Genomic DNA, 18838 nt, shown 5'->3' on the forward strand with positions numbered 1-18838 from the left:
AATTAAATAAATGATTTCACTTGTGGAAAATATTTAGATGTTACAGGCAGCACTAAGTATATGTGTTACTGTATTTGTTTGACAGCATGTGTTGGATAAAAAGTAAAGGAGACCAATAGTGACTTTGGTAGTGCAACTCTTTTTCATTAAGCGCTCAAAGCAACCTAAACATTGTCAAAGGAAATTAATCCATAGAAAAATGAGAAAGTACTTCAATATGTGCCATGTTGGAGTCCATACTGGCTTTGATCTGAATCTGAACTTGCATAAAAAATAAAAAAAAAACGTATTCGGCTCCAAGATGCGCGTCATTTGATTCGAAATCGCGAAGATTGCAATTTCACGAACATAATTTCGCCGGCAAACAGCTAAATATTTTGTCCTACTATGTATACAGCCTGATTACTGTAGTTCTGAGCTCTACAAACATGCTCTGATACTACGCATGGGTAACGTTTGTGGTTAGAGGCCCACCACAGACTTGTTTATATGGTGATGTTGTTGTGGCTTGAGATGTTAGGGTAATAAATAAAGTTACTGTTAGAGGAATAGTCAACTCTAATTGGGTTGACAGTTGATCAGTGGTTTGAACAGCGGTGCCGCAGCCTGAAGGTCTGAGGATTGATTCTCGCTTGGACCAAGTTCTGTTGCTGTCCTTGGGCAAAACATGTCACCCAAAGAGTATTGCCGAGTATGAAAGTTGTGAGTGAGCGGTGGCGTTCAGAGAGGTCGATGGTGCGGATTAGCGTCTTGCTTCTGTCATCTGCCCTAGTATCTACACCAATATTTACCCCAGAATTTGCCGCAGTATCAGCCCCAGTATCAGCCCCAGTATCAGCCCCAGTATCAGCCCCAGTATCAGCCCCAGTATCAACCCTGATATCTACCCCAGTATCTGCTTCAGCATCTGCCTCGGAATCTGCCCCGGTATTTTCCCCAATATCTACCCCGGTATCTAGCCTGGTATCTAGCCCAGTATCTGCCCCAGTATCTGCCCCAGTATCTGCCCCAGTATCTGCCCCAGTATTTGCCCCAGTATTTGCACCAGTATTTACCCCAATATCTACCTCAGTATCTACTCCAGTATCTGCCCCAAAATCTGCCCCAGTATCTGTACCAGTATCTAGCCCAGTATCTACCCCGGTATCTACCCCAATATCTGCTCCAATATCTGCCCCAATATCTGCCCCAATATCTGCCCCAATATCTATCTCAGTATCTACCCCAATATCTACCTCAGTATCTACCCCAATATCTAGCCCAGTAGCTGCCCCAGTATTTGCACCAGTATTTACCCCAATATCTACCTTAGTATCTACTCTAGTATCTGCCCCAAAATCTGCTCCAGTATCTGTACCAGTATCTAGCCCGGTATGTACCCCAGTATCTTCTCCAATATCTGCCCCAATATTTGCCTCACTATCTACCCCAATATCTAACCCAGTATCTACCCTAGTATGTACCCCGGTATCTGCCCCGGTATCTGCCCCGGTATATTCTGCAGAATCAACCCCAATATCTACTCCAATATCTGCCCTAGTATCTATCCTGTTATCTGCCCCAGTACCTACCCCAGTACCTACCCCAGTATCTGCCCCAGTATCTGTTACATAAAGTGGATTAAAAGTCCACTGTAGTTTGGTTGTTGTGTCAATAATCGTGCGTGTTCATAAAAAGTTTTGCCTAAAAAATAGTCACAAAAAAGTATATCAAAACATCCAAAATATTAACTTCAGGTGAAGATAAAAGATGTGAAAAAAAATGATTCAAGTTTTGATTAAGCAGTTGCACCTGAGTGAATTTTCAGCCCAAAACTTCAAAGTCCAACTGAGTCTGTTTGATCTCAAAGCAGAAAAAATACTTTCCAAACTCCAAATGTTGAAAAAGAGAGGTGAAGACAGGGACAGACTTAGAACTAAAATCTTTTTTGACATAAAATGCTCATTATTTCTTTCTTCTGGTTTCAACATACCGCCAGATGAAACAGTTATTAATTAAAGCCTCTGTTTCCATGGTAACTTCAGCTCTTTTTGGACTTGCAATTTGAACATGCAGATTCTCCTCGGGCAAAACTGGACTTTACATCAAAACCAAAATTGAATCAGATTTTAATTGAATTGTAACTGGATTTTAATAGAATTTTAATCGGATTCAGATTTTCATTGAAATTTCCATCATTCACAAAGGGATGTTCCATTTTCTTAAACTTGAAAAGATCAGAATGACACTTCATGGCTCTTCTGATGGGTATACAAAAATATGGCATCCATTGTTCCAAAAAGTACAACAATGATCCTTTCTTTCCTCACTTTTATCTAGTTATTTACTTAATTGACCATCTAGTACTTTATTTTGTTTCATGGGCTTTCACTTCCATTATCATCTTTCATCTTTTATCTTTTATCACAGATTTTCATTTTGTCAAGGAGATTGTGCAGAATGTCTTTTTAATTTGATTTACTATTTATGATATACAGAAATTGCATAACTTTTACTTTACAAGTCAAATAAAACATTGAAATTTAATTGAAATTTGAATCAGTTTTTATTAAATTTTTATCGAAATTCAGCGATTCATTGATTGAGTCTTTCTAATTCTGATAGTATGCATGTGGTTTGAAGCCAAGTTAAGACTTTGGAGGAGCTTTTTTTTTCTGTAAAATGGCAATAATTAAAAAGTGTGAACTGTTTATGTTGAGGAAAATGTGTTTTCAAGACAAAATCAAATCAAAAACTGTAATCGATCAACAAAACAGCATAATAGCATTTTAATATTCCCAAACCTGAGTTTAGATCGCGTCCAGGGTTGAAGGCTCGGCTGTTGACATTTGGGGACAGCCTGTCACAGCAGATGGTCTTGGACACATTCGTATTGAAGTTTCCATCAAATCTAAACACACAAAAACATGAACAAAGTGAGGATTTATAGACCACCACAGCGTCCAAATCCTGTGTAAATGAACCATAAACTTCTAAACAAAAACATGCACCCCTCTGACCTTGCTCTAATGAAGAGGTTGTGTAGAATTGCATGAGACATCTGTTGAAACTAAGCTCTGACTTGAGTTTGATTGGACCCAACTCAGCATCATCCTCATCTGTTTTGCAGGCCTCGTATAAAACAGGAGTTATAAGGTTGTGTAGTGAGTAATATTTTCCATGGAAACTGCTAAAATCCTGCTTTTTTCTTAACAAAGCCTATACACAGTTCCGTGAATACATCTGACAATGATTGGGCAAAAGAAAACTTTGAGCATAACTCCATGAATTAGATCACAAGTAACAAGTTCTGACAGTTTCATGTGAAAACAGGGGAAAAAAATACTGTTATTTATTAAAATAGAATGCCACATGACCAACTTTAAAATTAGTTTACAAGGAAGAGGTAGGTTTTATTGGCACAACAAGGAAATTCACTTTCACTGTACCAAGCTTCAATGGTCTAGTAAGTATTTTTAGTGACAGTCCAAAGCGCATATAAAAGGAAGCTCTTGATAAAACCAAAGTAAAATGTGTATGTGGTAAACCTGTACAGAAAATCAAAAAAGTAGTTTCAGTTGCATGTGTATTAACTGTATACACTACATACAAATAACACTTAATGTTTTTTTAGGAAATCAAGCACATGTGCAGTGCACTAAACCACCACATCACCAGGCAGTACCAAGACACACTCACTGTTCCTTTTGAGGGGGCTTTATTGACTAGCTGGGATTGCAGTCTATTAAAATGCCTTGCTTTTTAAGACCTGCTGTAACAGACTTTTACCATGCACCTTTTGATTTGATTTTAGCTTGAAAGATTCTATTGTCCACTGGGACATTGCATTTGGACAGAGGTGTCCAAACACATGGACTGGTGGTCAATACACTAAGTCAATTAAATGGGTATATTTATAATGGAATATTAATTTTAGGTTTGTATAACAGTGATGTTATTGAGGTTTTGATGGTAGAATGACTTAAATCTGCAGTAATCATGATCATGTGGGTTAATTCAGGCCTGAGGCCATAGTTTGTCCAGCCTTGCTCTAGACAATGCACATCATGTGAGTTTCTTAATCCTGTTTCTATTATTACCACATTCAACTTTGGCACATGTCATGTAGAGCCCATTCTTAAAGTGCCCCTCCAGTGCCCTGTGCTGATACAATAATAGCCTGTAAAGCTCCTCACTTCTAGCAGTGATAAAGAGGTGGCAGAGACCAGCCTGCATGCCCATCACCACATCTTTAAACAGAGGCTGTTTTTTTTTTTTTTTTAAACATATGTGTTCACACACGGCCGACTGAATTTTATTTTTCATATTAGAAAATCTGCGGTTACCATTGGACATAGCATTAAAGATACACTGTGTAACTTTTTTAGTGGAATATCTGCCACTTGATTGTCTCCATAGAGATGTTATTGTTTTGCCTGGAATGTTCCATATTCTTATTCTCTGTGGAGGCAAGATGGTGGTACCGCTCCAAGTTCCAGGTCATTCTGTGGAGAGGCATCCCATATTACATTAACAATGCATGTGGAACAAGGGATTTTTGAGCAACAACAATACATATAATTTTAGTTCATTAATCAATCAATAGAGAGATAATATAAGTTTAATGCCATACTGTGGAACATTCCAGACAGTAACATCTTCATGAGGACAAGTATGTGTACCCTTCAATAGAAAAGTTACACACTGTACCTTTAATTTCAGACATGACTTTAATAGGGGCGAGCTATGCCAAGGCTGTTCTGCACTGCACCAAGACTCCGCACTTTGATCCTTCACGTGCGCACACACACAGTCACGTGCACGCTCGTAAACAGGACCCTCTTCTGGCTCCAGCTCCGTGTTTGAGTGACAGGTGCTCTGATCTGCAGCCCCTATTTGAACTGGGCCCATCCATAAAGTCCCACAAGACCACAGTCATTACTATTCTTCTGCCGCATTTGCATAGAGGGCCAGCTCGTGGAAAAAAAATGTGAGCTAGATAAAAAATACATTTGCAGGCGCTTTGAATACTACATCAAAAAGAGGGAGGGAGAGACAGAGAGAAAGAGAGAAATAGTGAGATGGAGAGAAGGGGGGGGGAGAGAAAAAGGAGAGAATAGGTCTACGATTATGATTAGACATTAACAAAGGCATAGAAATGTGGTTTTGTAGAAGACTACGAAATTCCAGCAAGTGAAAAAATACAAGAAATGACCCAAATATAGAGCGTACTCATTAAGAAAAATATTTAAAGTCTTAAAATAAATCTTCCATGCATATTAATAATGCATATAATGAGGATTACAGTTAATTAACATGCAGCCCAAATGTGGTGTGTGTGCAAAGCTGGAGCACTAATTGGGTACTGCTAATGTCCTTAAGAAATGTTCAATTATTTATACGTGTTCCCTTGAATTTTCTGAGGTAAATCCAACTGTATTTTTATTTATTTTGATCTGAGGCTGCAAAAAAAAATAAAAGGTAACCAAGATTTTTTTCCTCACACTGGTCCAACATAACTTTTTAAACAATTCCATGTGGTCTAATTAAAAACGAATTCAAATGGCTTTCAATATTTATTACCTGAACATAAAGAATTATAATTTAACATGTCTCCAATGTTTCTCCAAAATCTGGACCACATCCTTTCTCTAGATTAAACAGGTTTATATGATGATGATTGAACATTCAAAATAAGTGAATCACCATTAAAATGTTATTATTGCACAGCCCTATTTCAATCTGAGCGTCAAGTATTTATAAAAAGATGGATCAAACTAGTTCATCGGCTTCTATGAATACAAAAGTGCTGGAGTGTTATGAGACAACTACTGTATCCAAACTGTTGAGCACAGTACAGTCTGCAGTAGATCCTTATGTGATCATATGATAACCTACAGGCTCAAAGAACAAATATCCCAGAAAACAATATAATAAAACTGATGTGCCTGTGTCTGTGTGAATATTTGAAATGGAAGCTTACTGTGTATAAAGTGTTGCTACATGGATATATATCGAAGAAGCACATTTAGACATGTTTATGCATGGTATTTTTATTATTATTATTTTTGGTGATTTTTGGATGATATTTAGGGTGTATTACTGGTAGTAGTAGTAGTAGTAGTAGCAGCAGGAGCAGTAGTAGTAGTAGTAGTGACAGTAGTAGTAGTAGTGGTAGTAGGAGTAGTAGCAGTAGGAGTAGTAGCAGTAGTAGTAGTAGTAGCAATAGTAGTAGTAGCAGTAGCAGTAGTAGTAGTGGTTGCAGCAGTAGTGCAGTAGCAGAAGTAGTAGTAGTAGTAGTAGTAGTAGTAGTAGTAGGAGCAGTAGCAGTAGAAGCAGTAGTAGCAGTTATGGTAGTAGTAGTAGTAGCAGTAGAAGCAGTAGTAGCAGTAATGGTAGTGGTAGTAGTGGTAGTAGTGGTGGTAGTAGTAGTAGTAGTAGTAGTAGTAGCAGTAGCAGTAGCAGTAGCAGTAGCAGTAGTAGCAGTAGTAGCAGTAGCAGTAGCAGTAGTAGCAGTAGTAGCAGTAGTAGCAGTAGTAGCAGCAGTAGCAGCAGTAGCAATGGTAGAAGTAGTAGTAGTGGCAGTAGTAGCAGTAGTAGCAGTAGTGGCAGTAGTAGTAGTAGTAGCAGTAAAAGCAGTAAAGGTAGTAAAGGCAGTAGAGGTAGTAGAGGCAGTAGTGGCAATAGTAGCAGTAATAGCAGTAATAGCAGTAATAGCAGTAATAGCAGTAGCAGCAGTAGTAGTAGTGGCAGTACTAATTGTAGCAGCAGCAGTAGTAGTAGAAGTACTATTTGCAGGAGGATGTTGGCCTACTAGTTGAAGATCTCATACTTCCTGTTGTGATGTGGACCTGGACCTCATTTAGTCCTGTTAGGGTTTGTAGTTCTGCTCAAGTCTTGGTCTAGTCCAGGTTAAGATCTGTTTAGTCTAAATTTTCATGTAGTGTGTATATAAGAATCAGCAAAACCATTCATATTTTGGATCATCTTTGAAATAAATGATTTGTATTTTAGTACAAGTAAGAAATTCAGTCTCTTCTCCAGTATCTAAATTGGGGATCTGCACTTAGAATAAATTGAAGTAGCTCGATCTGAACATCTCTACAAAATCGCTAACAATTTAACACTAACTGAGCCACTTTTTTGCAGACTTTGCTCACATATTAAAAGCTAATCTGGAAAATGACCACTTGTGTTTATCCTATTTCTGAATGAGGTCTTGTTACGGCTGCCAAGTTGTTACTATGAGCCAGGTATAACAAATGAGATTAAGATTAAACCACAAATCCAAATGATTAAACTCTTACTCAGTTTCATACCCAAACAAGGAAGAGTGTTTTAGATGGATAATATTCACTGAGGGGGCAAGTTAAATATAACATTGACGCAGCACTTTGGCCGGGAATTGGACTAGATCACTTTAAACAAAAACAATCTTTTGAAATGAATATCTCCGTAACTGTGAGGCCATAGCCAGACTTCAATTAGCCCATGTAAAACCAGACTATTACGCTTGTACGCACACTTGTCACTTTTACAGCTGCAGATACGGAGACGCTGTTGAAATAGGGCACCTGGAGTTGAAAATCCAGACACGCTCGCACTGGAGTAGGACTAGACGCATACACTGCAAAAAGCCAAGTAAGTTCAAATGACTTAATGTGCACTGTGAAACTTCTCAGATGGAGGGTCTGTCATCAGCTTGGAGATGTTATTACTTTGTCTTGGATGTTACAGTATGAGTTTAAACAAATATATCTTGTATTTATTCAATTACAGGCGGTTTTATTTCTCAAAACTACACTAAAATTATGTATTATTACTGTGATTCAGCCTCGTGATGTGGCGTGCTCGTCTCCATGAAGATAAAAAACATTAACATCTACATGGAATCAAGAAGATAGCGGGCGGTCTACTGGAAAAGTTACTAACCAGACTGGCGCCACCTAGTGTCTCTGCTCAATTTCAGTTCTCTCCAGCGACTAGGTCAGGAATTGAAATACCCTAGATGGTTTGCAAGAATCCCAGAAGTGCGTGTTCGGGCACCAGTCAATCAGTGACGAGACATACATTCTGTGTTGAACAACGATTCCTAAGATTGAGGATTTAAAGCCGAAACAGAGAGAATGTTTGGTGAATTTTATCAAGGGAAAAGACGTTATTAGCCTTCTTCCTACGGGATTTAGCGCACTACATATGTCACAACCAAAGAGCAGCAATTTGTTAAATAAAAAAAAGTACCCGCCTACCGTCGAGGGAACGAATCCTAATGCTGCGAGGTCAGACGGTTTCTACAAAGTCAAACCAGCTGGTGAATCAGGCTACCACAGTGCACCTTTAAATTAAGAACATTTGACTTTATTTGAGTGGATTCAACTTAACAAGAAACATTATCTACCAATGGAATAACTGTGTTTTTCTTACTTCAGGCAATATTAGATATTGTTTGTTTCTTATTTAAGTACTAAGACTTGGTTTTTTTTTTGGTTTTTTTTTATCTTAAAAGGTGCATTCCGTAACATTTCTAGTGGAGGGTCCGTCACCTGCTTGTCTCTATGGAAATGTTGTCACTTTGTCTAGAATGTTCCACAGTATAGTTGGTTATAGCACTACGCTACATTACAATTCAGATCTGTGTTAAACTGCCCTTATTCACAGAAGGAATTATTGTATTTCTGAGCAATAGAACACCCGTAATGAATAAATGCTAGATGAATATGTTTAATGTCATACCATGGAATATTACAGGCTGAGCAACAACTATAATCTCCATGGAAACAAGCAGGTAGCGGACCCTCCACCAGAAAAGTCCACCTTGAAGTGTAGCAAGATGTATTTTCATATTTTAAAGGTGCATTGTGTAACTTTTCTGGTGGATGGTCCGTTAAATACTTTTCTCCATGCTGATGTAATTGCTTTGTCTGGAAGGCTTCACAGTATAGGATTAAACCTTTCAAAAGCAGGCCAAGTTACAGGTCAGATCTGTGGAGAGGCGACCCCACTCACAGTCAAAATGCCTGTTTATCTAGGTATTTTTGAGCTGTAAAACCACCTTTAATTAAAAAAAAAAAAAAAAAAGTTAGATAGAGCTGTTTAATGTCATACTGTGGAACATTCCAAACAGAGCAATGACATATCCATAGAAACAGGAAGGTGACGGACCCCCAACCAAAATTTTACACCTTCAAGAGCAAAAAGTCTCGTTCCATTGTTAGATAATTATACATGTCAAGTGAAATATACTCAAATCAGAATAAATCTTTCTTAATTTAAATGATCCTAACTTGTCCTGATTGTAGTTTTTGCAGTGTAACTTTGCTATTTTCAGGTGTGTCCAGGGCCCATGCAGTGATTAAAGCATACCAGCGGGGCCTAAGTACTCCTGAGCATGTCCTCTCCAGTCAAATGAGAGGTTGCTAGCCCGACAGCTAACAGACACCGTGTGAACAACCTGATCTGCCCTAAACTGGCTGACCTGCCCGAGACCCCGGAGCAGCTGAGGGCCCACACGGACCAAGGACGCTAACGAAGCACACACCAGTACACACCGCTCAGCACAAGTATGGGACTCATTAAGGGCTCGGTTTGTAGTAGTGCAGTGAGTAATGTAGTGGGATTTACAAAGTTGTACAGTCTAATCCTTGCCATGGTTGTGATCAAATGTGTGATTTTGACGAAGAACGTGAAATAAATCAGTTTTTTGCTCAAGTTGGAATCAGGAAAACATGAAATTATGGATGCCGCAAATGTTTTCTTTTGTTTTTTTATCCGATGTTATGACTAGTTCCATGTTAAATTAAAGGGACCAAATTACAGTATTTTCTAATCTTTGTTATAATGTTGTTTCTTCATCAAAACATACCTGAAGTTGTGTTTGGAAGTGTTTTGAAACTCCATACACCTTCATTAGAATAATCTGGATGATTTCAGACCTGGAATTGCCCCTCTACTAGCTAAATGTAGGTGTTCACTTAAAAAAACTACCACTACATGACATCACAAAGTGGAAAAGAGTAGGGGTGTTATGGTATCCAAGTCTCAGGATACGATATCATCACGGTATGAATGTCACAGTCTGATATTTATTGCAATATCATGGGAAAGCTCACGATATGGTGGGGGGTATGTAACAATAAACTTAAAATTGTTTAGAACTGTTATTTCTTCTTGTTGCACTGAAATGGAGCAAAGGATCATGGTCTATGTAGTTCCTTCTGTCTTTTTTTTAGCTATTGTTGCACCATAACTCCTAATTTAAGCAAAGCGACTTGCAATTCGATATATATTGTGATGGTCCACGATATTATGATGAGAACTTTGACGATACGATATCACAATATTTCGGTTATTGTCACATCCCTAGAACACAGCAGTTTGAACTTTGGAGATGCAGAGATGTAGACATGAGTGAATGAAAGAAAACACAACTCTAGGGCTGTTTTTGAGGAGGTAACAACATTATAAACACGGCTTAAAGCTCAGAAGAGTCTATTTTATGTAATAAAGGACGTTAATATCTAAAGTTGTTTGTTTATGTAATACATGTTAAATGTACACAGCCCTGATGAAGACCAGTTAAGGTCAAAACATGTTGGCTTTGCCCATTCAAATAAAGGCCTTTTAACAATATTTTTCCTCATGCGATTTTTTACTTTTTCTACTTCTTTGAGGTGCCTGAAGTCCGTTGTGTTTTAGTTTTGATCCTTTTTCCAAGAGCACCCTCTACCTGCTCCCACTGATTGGAACACCTGCAGCAAACAACCACATTTTTGTTCTTTCAATACACGTTTCATGGTTTTATCGGTTTATTAGGATCCCCATTAGCTGTCCAGTGTTTGCTACTGTTCCTGGGGTTTTTCAATTCAAGTCATAAGCCAGTCTGACAAAAAAAGATCTAAAATACTGTTACAATCAATCTATATAACTTCTTATATGAGATGGATGGTTGCATAGCCAATAGGGATGTAACAATAACCAAAATATCGTGATACTATATCGTCAAAAGTCTCACAATAATACCGTGGGGCATCATAATATACTGAATTACAAATTCCTTTGCCTAAATGCATTTTTTTATTGTAGCAATAGCTAATAAACATTGGGAACTACATCTCCCATGATTCTTTTCAGCGAAGACAGCAAAGTTATACATTTTTTACTTGAATTCTTGGGATTATGACATTAATATTTACCACCAAAATCTTGTCAAGGTATTTTAAAAGCAAAAAAGCATCCTATGTACAATTATATGAGCCTCTCCAAAATATCGCAATAAATATCGTACCGTGAGATGCAAATCGTGATAATATCGTACTGAGAGATTTGGATATTGTTACATCCCTAATAGGCAGTCAATTTTTTTTTTACCTGATTTTTAATCTTTTGCTTTATTTTAACATTTTCATTCATTTTCATTCTCATTGTGGTTTATTTTGTATGATCATAAACGCTAAACATTTGTGCCATCGTTAACATTATTATTAGTTTGTGCGACCATAATGCAGTACAGTTTAGTATGCATAGTATGTCATTTGTTTTGCTAGATGTAAATATTTGTAAAGTTTCATTATCAATGTACAGCAACCACATCATTTTTGAATTGATTGATGTGATTATCGTTTCCCTCTTGGCACAAACTCGAAATAAAAAACAAATCATTGTACACATATACGTTAATTGCCATTGCCAGATTCCATTTCCTGCTTGTGAATGACTCAACACGTAGATCTAAACTTGAGACTCTTCAGATGCATGCCACAATCCTGCAGAACCCAAAATATAAATAAATGAAAGCTCCGTGTGCATCGTGCCTCCCTCAGGACCTGTCTTTGAAGTGCACGAGCTGTCTGCTTTACTCTGATGTGTCAAACCAAAAACTTCTCTGTATCCGTGCTAATTATTTTGTTATTCCTCTGTCTGCATAATTACATTTTTAAACTTTGTAGCTGATGTCATTTACATTTTCTGAGGGTGTGATGTTAACTGTAGGAACTGCTGTGTCTGAGGCTTTACAAGACGTTAATCTGAGCTTTATTTTAACACAATCTGACTATTAAGAACTTTCTTAGTTTGAACTACGACAGTCACAAGATAACTACAACAGTTTTTCTATGAACCACAGTCCCCATTTTTGTTAAAAATCAAACAACTAAACAGGACAATAGGCAATCTTAAAATGTTTTTGACCCTTTTTGAGCCTGATGTTAGCCTGATTCAGTGTTAGGATTCATTTGCTTGATGGTAGGCAGGTACTTTTTTCATTTAACCAATCTCTGCTATTAGGAAGAAGGGCAATAACATCTTTCCCCTTGATAAAATTCACCAAACATTCTCTTTATTCCAGCTTTAAATCCTCGATCTTGGGAATCACTGCCAACACAGAATGTATGGCTCTTCGCTGACTGGGTGGTGCCCGAAGTCGCACTTCCGGGGTTTTTGCAAACTGTCTGGTGTATTCTGATTCCTGACCTAGTCGCTGGAGATTGATTGATTGATTGCATTTATATAACGCCTTTCAAGATACCCAAAGCGCTTTACAATTCATTATTCATTCACTCCACACTCAGAGAGAAATGAAATTGAGCGGAGGCACTAGTCGGCACCAGCCTGGCTAGCCTGATGTCACTGCTAAGTATCAATTATCGTGACTACAAATTTAAACAAAAGATTCCTATCAGGATTATCAGATGAAATGACACTGATACTGGTAAACACATTTAAAACCAGTATTTATATACAGTCACAAGTTAAGCATTTATAGGAAGAACAGGCATGTTGTCAGGTTTAAGGGCAGAACCTATATCCCTATAGGGTCTATTTACGCTTACGTCACAAACCAATAAGATGTTTGGAAAGATGCGATTACAACTTCCAGTGTAGTTACCGACAATGAACCCCAAACCCACTGAAGTAAATGTGATCAGCGGCAAAATGAAGACTGCATAATCGCATGTACCCAGTGCACTCAGAGTTGTGTGTCATTGGGGAAATAATGAAAAAAAAAAATTTGGTATGGTTGTAATTGTTGATTAGCCAAACATAACAGAACACTACAATGACATGGAGATGAAGAAAAGTGTGTCATTTTCTCATTTTTCCTACAACAGAGCCCGTCGGAAGTTGTCATCGCATCTTTCCAAACATCTTCCTGGTTTGTGACGTAAGCATGAATAGAGCATATTACTCTGAACACAATTGAAGGAATTCTTTTCTCAATTACACATTTCCCATGTGAGGAACAATAGCTGTAATCACGATTTTTTTTAAATGTACACAGCACAGCCCTAGTGTAGATTAATCAGACAACAAAAGTGCACAGAAATAACGTGCAGAACATCAGATTATACATTATTTTAAATCCCTGTTTGGTTTTCAGAACAAAAACATTGGTATTGGGGGAAGATGCATTTTTGAAAGAGAATGTGAGATCGAGCAGCTCGTCCACAGGTGCCACAGTCCCACAGTACAAAGAGGAAACACTGTGACCTCGGACCTGTGAAGTTCAAAAAGACGGGCCGCTGCTACTGGGAACACAGGCTGATAAAGGAAGAGGGGGAGAGGGGGAGAATGAGAGAGAGAGAGAGAGAGAGAGAGAGAGAAAATGAGAAAGAAATGGTGGGAGAAGAGAGAAGAGAAGGAGGAATATAGATTGAAGAGAAAGGGAGACAGGGATGGGAGATTGAGAGAGAAAGAAAAAGAGGATGAAGCAAGATGGAGAGAGAGAGAGAGATGAGAGCGATAGAGAGGAACGGAGAGATACTGGAGAAAGAGGAGGGAAAGGGAGAGAGATGGCAGAAGAAAAAGGGAGAGAGAGAAGCGGTGCAAAGAGAGAGATAAGGGGAGGAAGAGGAGGAAGAGGAGAGGAGGGAGACAGCTGTGCCTCTGTAGATTACAACAGCTCAAAAGCTGCCCTCTCTCTCCCAGTTCGGCTTTGAACTATGTTTTCAGCGTGCTGCATTCAGGGACACAGTAAAAAAGACGGGACAATTTAAATCACATTCGGACACAGACACAGGGCTGTACTTTTAATGCTTTTACAAATACGACTGAATCTATAGGAGTCATTGTGTAGAATTTACAATGCATGTGTATTCAACAGTTTGTAATAACAACTGTTCAAATGGTGTTAAAGAGGAAATTAGATAAAGTGCACTTTCGCTCCAGAGCTCAAAACACTTCCAAGGATGAATACTGAAGGAATATAGGAGCACGAAAAGTAAAGGCATTTCATGAGCCAGGCGTAAATCTGTGCATCAATAAATACAAGAAAATAATATGAAAGCTTGTGAAAAATTATCTTAAAATTTATCTAGGTCTTTTCATGTATATAATAGTACTTACTAGGTATTAGGGATGTAACAGTAACCAAAATATCGTGATATCATATTGTCAAAGTTCTCACAATAATATCGTGGAATATCACAATATATGGAATTACAAGTCTCTTTGCTTAAATTAAGAGTAATGGTGCGGCAATAGCTAAAAAAAAAAAAAAAAAAGACAGAGTGAACTACATAGACCATGATCATTTGCTCTATTTCAATGTAGACTACAGGAAGAAATAACAGTTCTAAGCACTTTGAAGTCTTAGTTCTTTGGATTAAGTCTTGTCAAGGCCTTTTTAGAGGAAAAAGTAACATATTAACAGTTTTGTTAGTCTCCACAAAATATCACAATAAATATCGTACCGCGAGATGTATATCGTGAGCTTTCCCATGATATCACAATAAATATCGTACAATGAGATGAATACCGTGACAATATCGTATCGTGAGACTTGGATATCGTTACACCCCTACTAGGTATGTAACGATATCCAAATCTCTCGGTAAGATATTATCACGATATGCATCTCATGGTACCATATTTATTGAGATATTTTGAAAAGGCAAATATAATTACAGATGAGACTCTTTTTATTTTATTACCACTATCATCCCGAGAATTCAAGTAAAAAACATATTTCTTCATGTTGTTTGCACTGAAATGAATCATGGGATACGTAGTTTCTGATGTTCCTAAGCTGTTGCTACTATAAAACAATGCATTTAAGCAAAGGAACTTGTAATTCGATATATTGTGACAACCCACGGTATTATTGTGAGACTTCTGACCCAATATCACGATATTTCGGTTATTGTTACATCCCTAATATTTACATTAGTTTAATACAGCTTGCAAATAGCTAGGTTCTATATTCACTAATACATGGGTATATTTAGACTGCAGGTATTGCTATAATGGAAATAATTGCTGTTCTAGTAACTTCCTTGCATGGGTCTTTTCAACTTGAACACAAATCTACACTTCACACAGATCATGTCTTATTGATTCTTGCATGTACCCTGTGCTCCATAGGGAAGCCAACACTGGCCGTTTGCTCATTTTATCTGTGTTAGAGTTTAAAAAGCAGCCAAGACAATGTGTACCAGTCTCTATAGTTGCATCAAGTGATTAAGGCACAGCTAAAGATCATCCATGGGTTTGTTCTTTTCCTACTCAAAACAAGAAAGTTATTTGAGTTTGTTCTGCTATAAGACTAAAGTGGCACAAGACAAGACAAGGTTCTGACATAACTTATAATAGACATTTTGCTATCCAGTTTACTATTTTGGCCTGACATTTTTAATTTATTTGAATATTTTTGTCATTGTAGCTCTCAACTGGACAACAAGAGGTGCAATTCAGTGATGTTAACCCTTTTTTGTCTAATCCAAATGAAAACACATGGAAAAAATCTCACAAGATCTTGTTTTCTCATGTGTGTACAATTTTATCCCACCAACTTTATTTATAAAGCATGTATAAAGTCACAATACAACATAGAAAATGATAAGACACAAGCTACTCAAGTTAACTGGTAAGAAATCTACATCTCACTTGTTAAAAAGAGTGTTTGATTTAAATACAGTTAGAGACTACGTTTGTCTGTCCTTGAATGGCAACTGCTATCTTGTGACACTACGATTTACCATTTTGTGAAAAGCAGTAGTAAAAGATGAGTTTTAAAAGGTAGACTTACTCCATCATAGAGGCAGGTATGGAGCAGCAGTCCTGGATGGCGGTGAGGGGGGAGGTGAGGTGAGCTGTGTACGAAGCCTCCACCACCTGCTTGTTCCGGTTCACCACATCTAGGTAACGGTTGAACTTCTCACGGATCTTCTTGGCCAACTGCACAGAAGAGGACACATGTTAGAAAGAGAATAGACTGAGATTTATTAAGATATAGAATAGGAGATAATTGAGGAGTTACTTGAGCTTACAAATTCCATATTTTTTGGACTATAAGGCACACTTAAAATTCCTTTAATTTTCTCAAAAATCTACAGTGCGCCTTATAATCCAGGGCACCTTATGTATTAATTTTGGTTATGCTTTCTGACCTCAGACCGATTTTATGTGGTATACAGCGCTCAAAAATCTGTCAAGATGTTTTAGTATAACTTTGGTAAACTATGAAGCTGCACCGCTTGATGGATTGTCGAAGCATTACGGCTACTGTAGTCAGGAGCCCCTCGGAGTTAGTCGGACAAGACCACATCAGTGCACAAGGAGCTTATAGTTAATGCAAATATGTCATTTGGTTTAAGTTTTGTTTCTGTAAAACGTAAACAAATGTGCGCAAAGCTGCATTAAACACATTCATGTTCACATTCATAAAACACATTCACCAAGACAGTGAGGCAACGCAAATTACGCCACAATCTGCCAATGGACCGTGGACGCCTGGGCTTAAGTGTCAGTCTCAAGTGTCATCCATTTGTTTCGCTTAATGCACCTTATAATCCGATGCGCCTTGGGTATGAAAATAGACGAGAGATTGATATTGCGCCTTATAATCCGGTGCATTTTATAGTCTGAAAAATACAGTACTTTTTTATGTATTTGAACAATATTGCAGAAATTAATTACGAAAATACAATGTTTTTGCTGATACAGGTCTGATTGGTTAGCCTGATATTGTAGATTGGCAGAAGTATTGTTATAGCTTCCATTTTAGGGACTTTCGAGCGTTCAAAAGATACAATACTGTGTTATGAACTTTCAAAAATGGCATCCGTGCACATTTCTCATTACACGGAAATGCATGAATGGCTAGTTAGATAATATGGGACATGAGATTGGGTCCACAAGAACAAAAAGACGAGATTTTGACATTTGTAATGAATAAATTGTGCATTTCACTTCAAAATTTTGGCAACTTTTAAAAAGTATTTACCTTAATTCATATCATATATCAATATAGGTCTGCGTTTTGCATCAGTTTATCAAGGCTAAACTAATGCTTAACCCCAATCCAAATGAACACATGGGGGAAGTCAATTTTCCTTATGTGTGCACAATCTTTAGTTTCACCAGATCTTCCCACCCCTAATAACCCAGCCTGCATATAAAACAATGTGTTCTGGTTTAGAGGCAAGTTAGCCATACCATGCAATAGCAGCGGTTTGCAATCAAGTTTTAAAATCACCCAAAGTATAATTGTGTAATACTTGGAATTTTGGTTTCTTATAAAGTGAAAGAAAAGAACCATTCGAGGCCAGTGGGAATTTCAATAAAGGTCTGTGCGGTAACTAGACCCACTTTGTTCATGCCCCGTAATTACCAGTTTGTACAAAAGGCCTTTGATTCAAACCAGAAACAAGGAAATGCACCGGGACCCGCTGACCGCTGCTGTAATCATCAGACCAGTGTTCTTATTAGGACTTTAACAAGGGCCTAAGGCTGAACCACAACACACCAGAGTCCCCTCGTAGCACTGCCACAATTAGACAGTGTGGGTCTGGTATTAAAAAGGTGAAGTGAAATAGTTCTGTGTTGAGCTCATGAGGAGAGGGGTGCCACAGCGACTTAAAGGAAACGAGACGCTAAAGGATCTGAAAGTTTAGGGCTAAGGTTTCGGCTGTAACTGTGCGGCTAATGCCAACTACTCCGACCTCTGCTGAGTCCATTAGGCATGCCACGTCCAATTACAATCTCTGGCAAAGTAGCGGTACATTACAGAAAAACAATCACAGGCTATATGCATTCGATTGGCTTAAAAGGTGCACTATGTATTTTCACAGTAAGAGAGTTCGCTGCATGCTTTTCTCCATGGAAATGCCATTGCTTTACCTGAACAGTTCGTCTCCATGGAAATAGCTTAAGGTTAAAATGCTATAATGTGGACAGAAAGATGCCACCAGAAAAGTTACATAGTTCGCCTTTACTTGGATTTGTAAGCTTGCAAAATACACTTCTACTTATGAATCAACAAAAAAACAAATTACAATAAAAAGGTGACTTGCCATAGTGATACTGAAGGAACATTAACAATCCGTATATCATTCGTTAATTAATTTTTTAATATAAAAAAAAAAAAAAAAAAAAAAAAACTATTTTCTTCAAACCAAAAAACTTCAAAACCAAAATGAAAAAAAAAAACGGATAACGGTAGTGTCCCGTTTCTGTGACATAAATTGCGATGCCGGACTGAACCAGGACTGAGACCAGGAGCATACTGGGACCAGGACCGAGACCGGGACTGAGACTGAGACTGGGAACTGGTTCCGTTCTGGTTTAGACCTGATTTAGTCCTGGTTCAGTTCTGATTTAGACCTGATTTAGTTCGGTTTTAGTCCGGGGATTAGTCCTGGGATCAGTCCTGGTTCCAGTCCTGTTTCCAGTCCTGGTTAGGTCCTGGTTAGGTCCCGGTCTCAGTCCCGGTCTCAGTCCCGGTCTCGGTCCCGGTCTCGGTCCCGGTCTCGGTCCCGGTCTCGGTCCCGGTCTCGGTCCCGGTCTCAGTCCAAGTCTCAGTCCAAGTCTCAGTCCAAGTCTCAGTCCAAGTCTCAGTCCAAGTCTCAGTCCCGATCACCCGATA

At 38.2% G+C, this 18838-nt stretch overlaps 1 protein-coding gene across 1 annotated transcript in view; it reads right to left on the reverse strand.

Annotated features, from left to right (window-relative positions):
- The window catches only part of cachd1 (cache domain containing 1), a 140871-nt gene that overhangs the window by 65859 nt on the left and 56174 nt on the right, over positions 1–18838 (reverse strand). Inside the window, exons 3-4 of the mRNA XM_055164923.1 lie at positions 16001–16149; positions 2784–2890 (exon numbers count right to left, since the gene is read on the reverse strand). Of these exons, the coding sequence (XP_055020898.1) occupies positions 2784–2890; positions 16001–16149 (256 nt within the window). The remainder of the gene's footprint in view (positions 1–2783; positions 2891–16000; positions 16150–18838) is intronic.

This window comes from Boleophthalmus pectinirostris, unplaced genomic scaffold (genome assembly GCF_026225935.1).
Source record: "Boleophthalmus pectinirostris isolate CB_2022bp ecotype Guang Dong unplaced genomic scaffold, ASM2622593v1 HiC_scaffold_7, whole genome shotgun sequence".
Classification (NCBI taxonomy): Eukaryota; Metazoa; Chordata; class Actinopteri; order Gobiiformes; family Gobiidae; genus Boleophthalmus; species Boleophthalmus pectinirostris.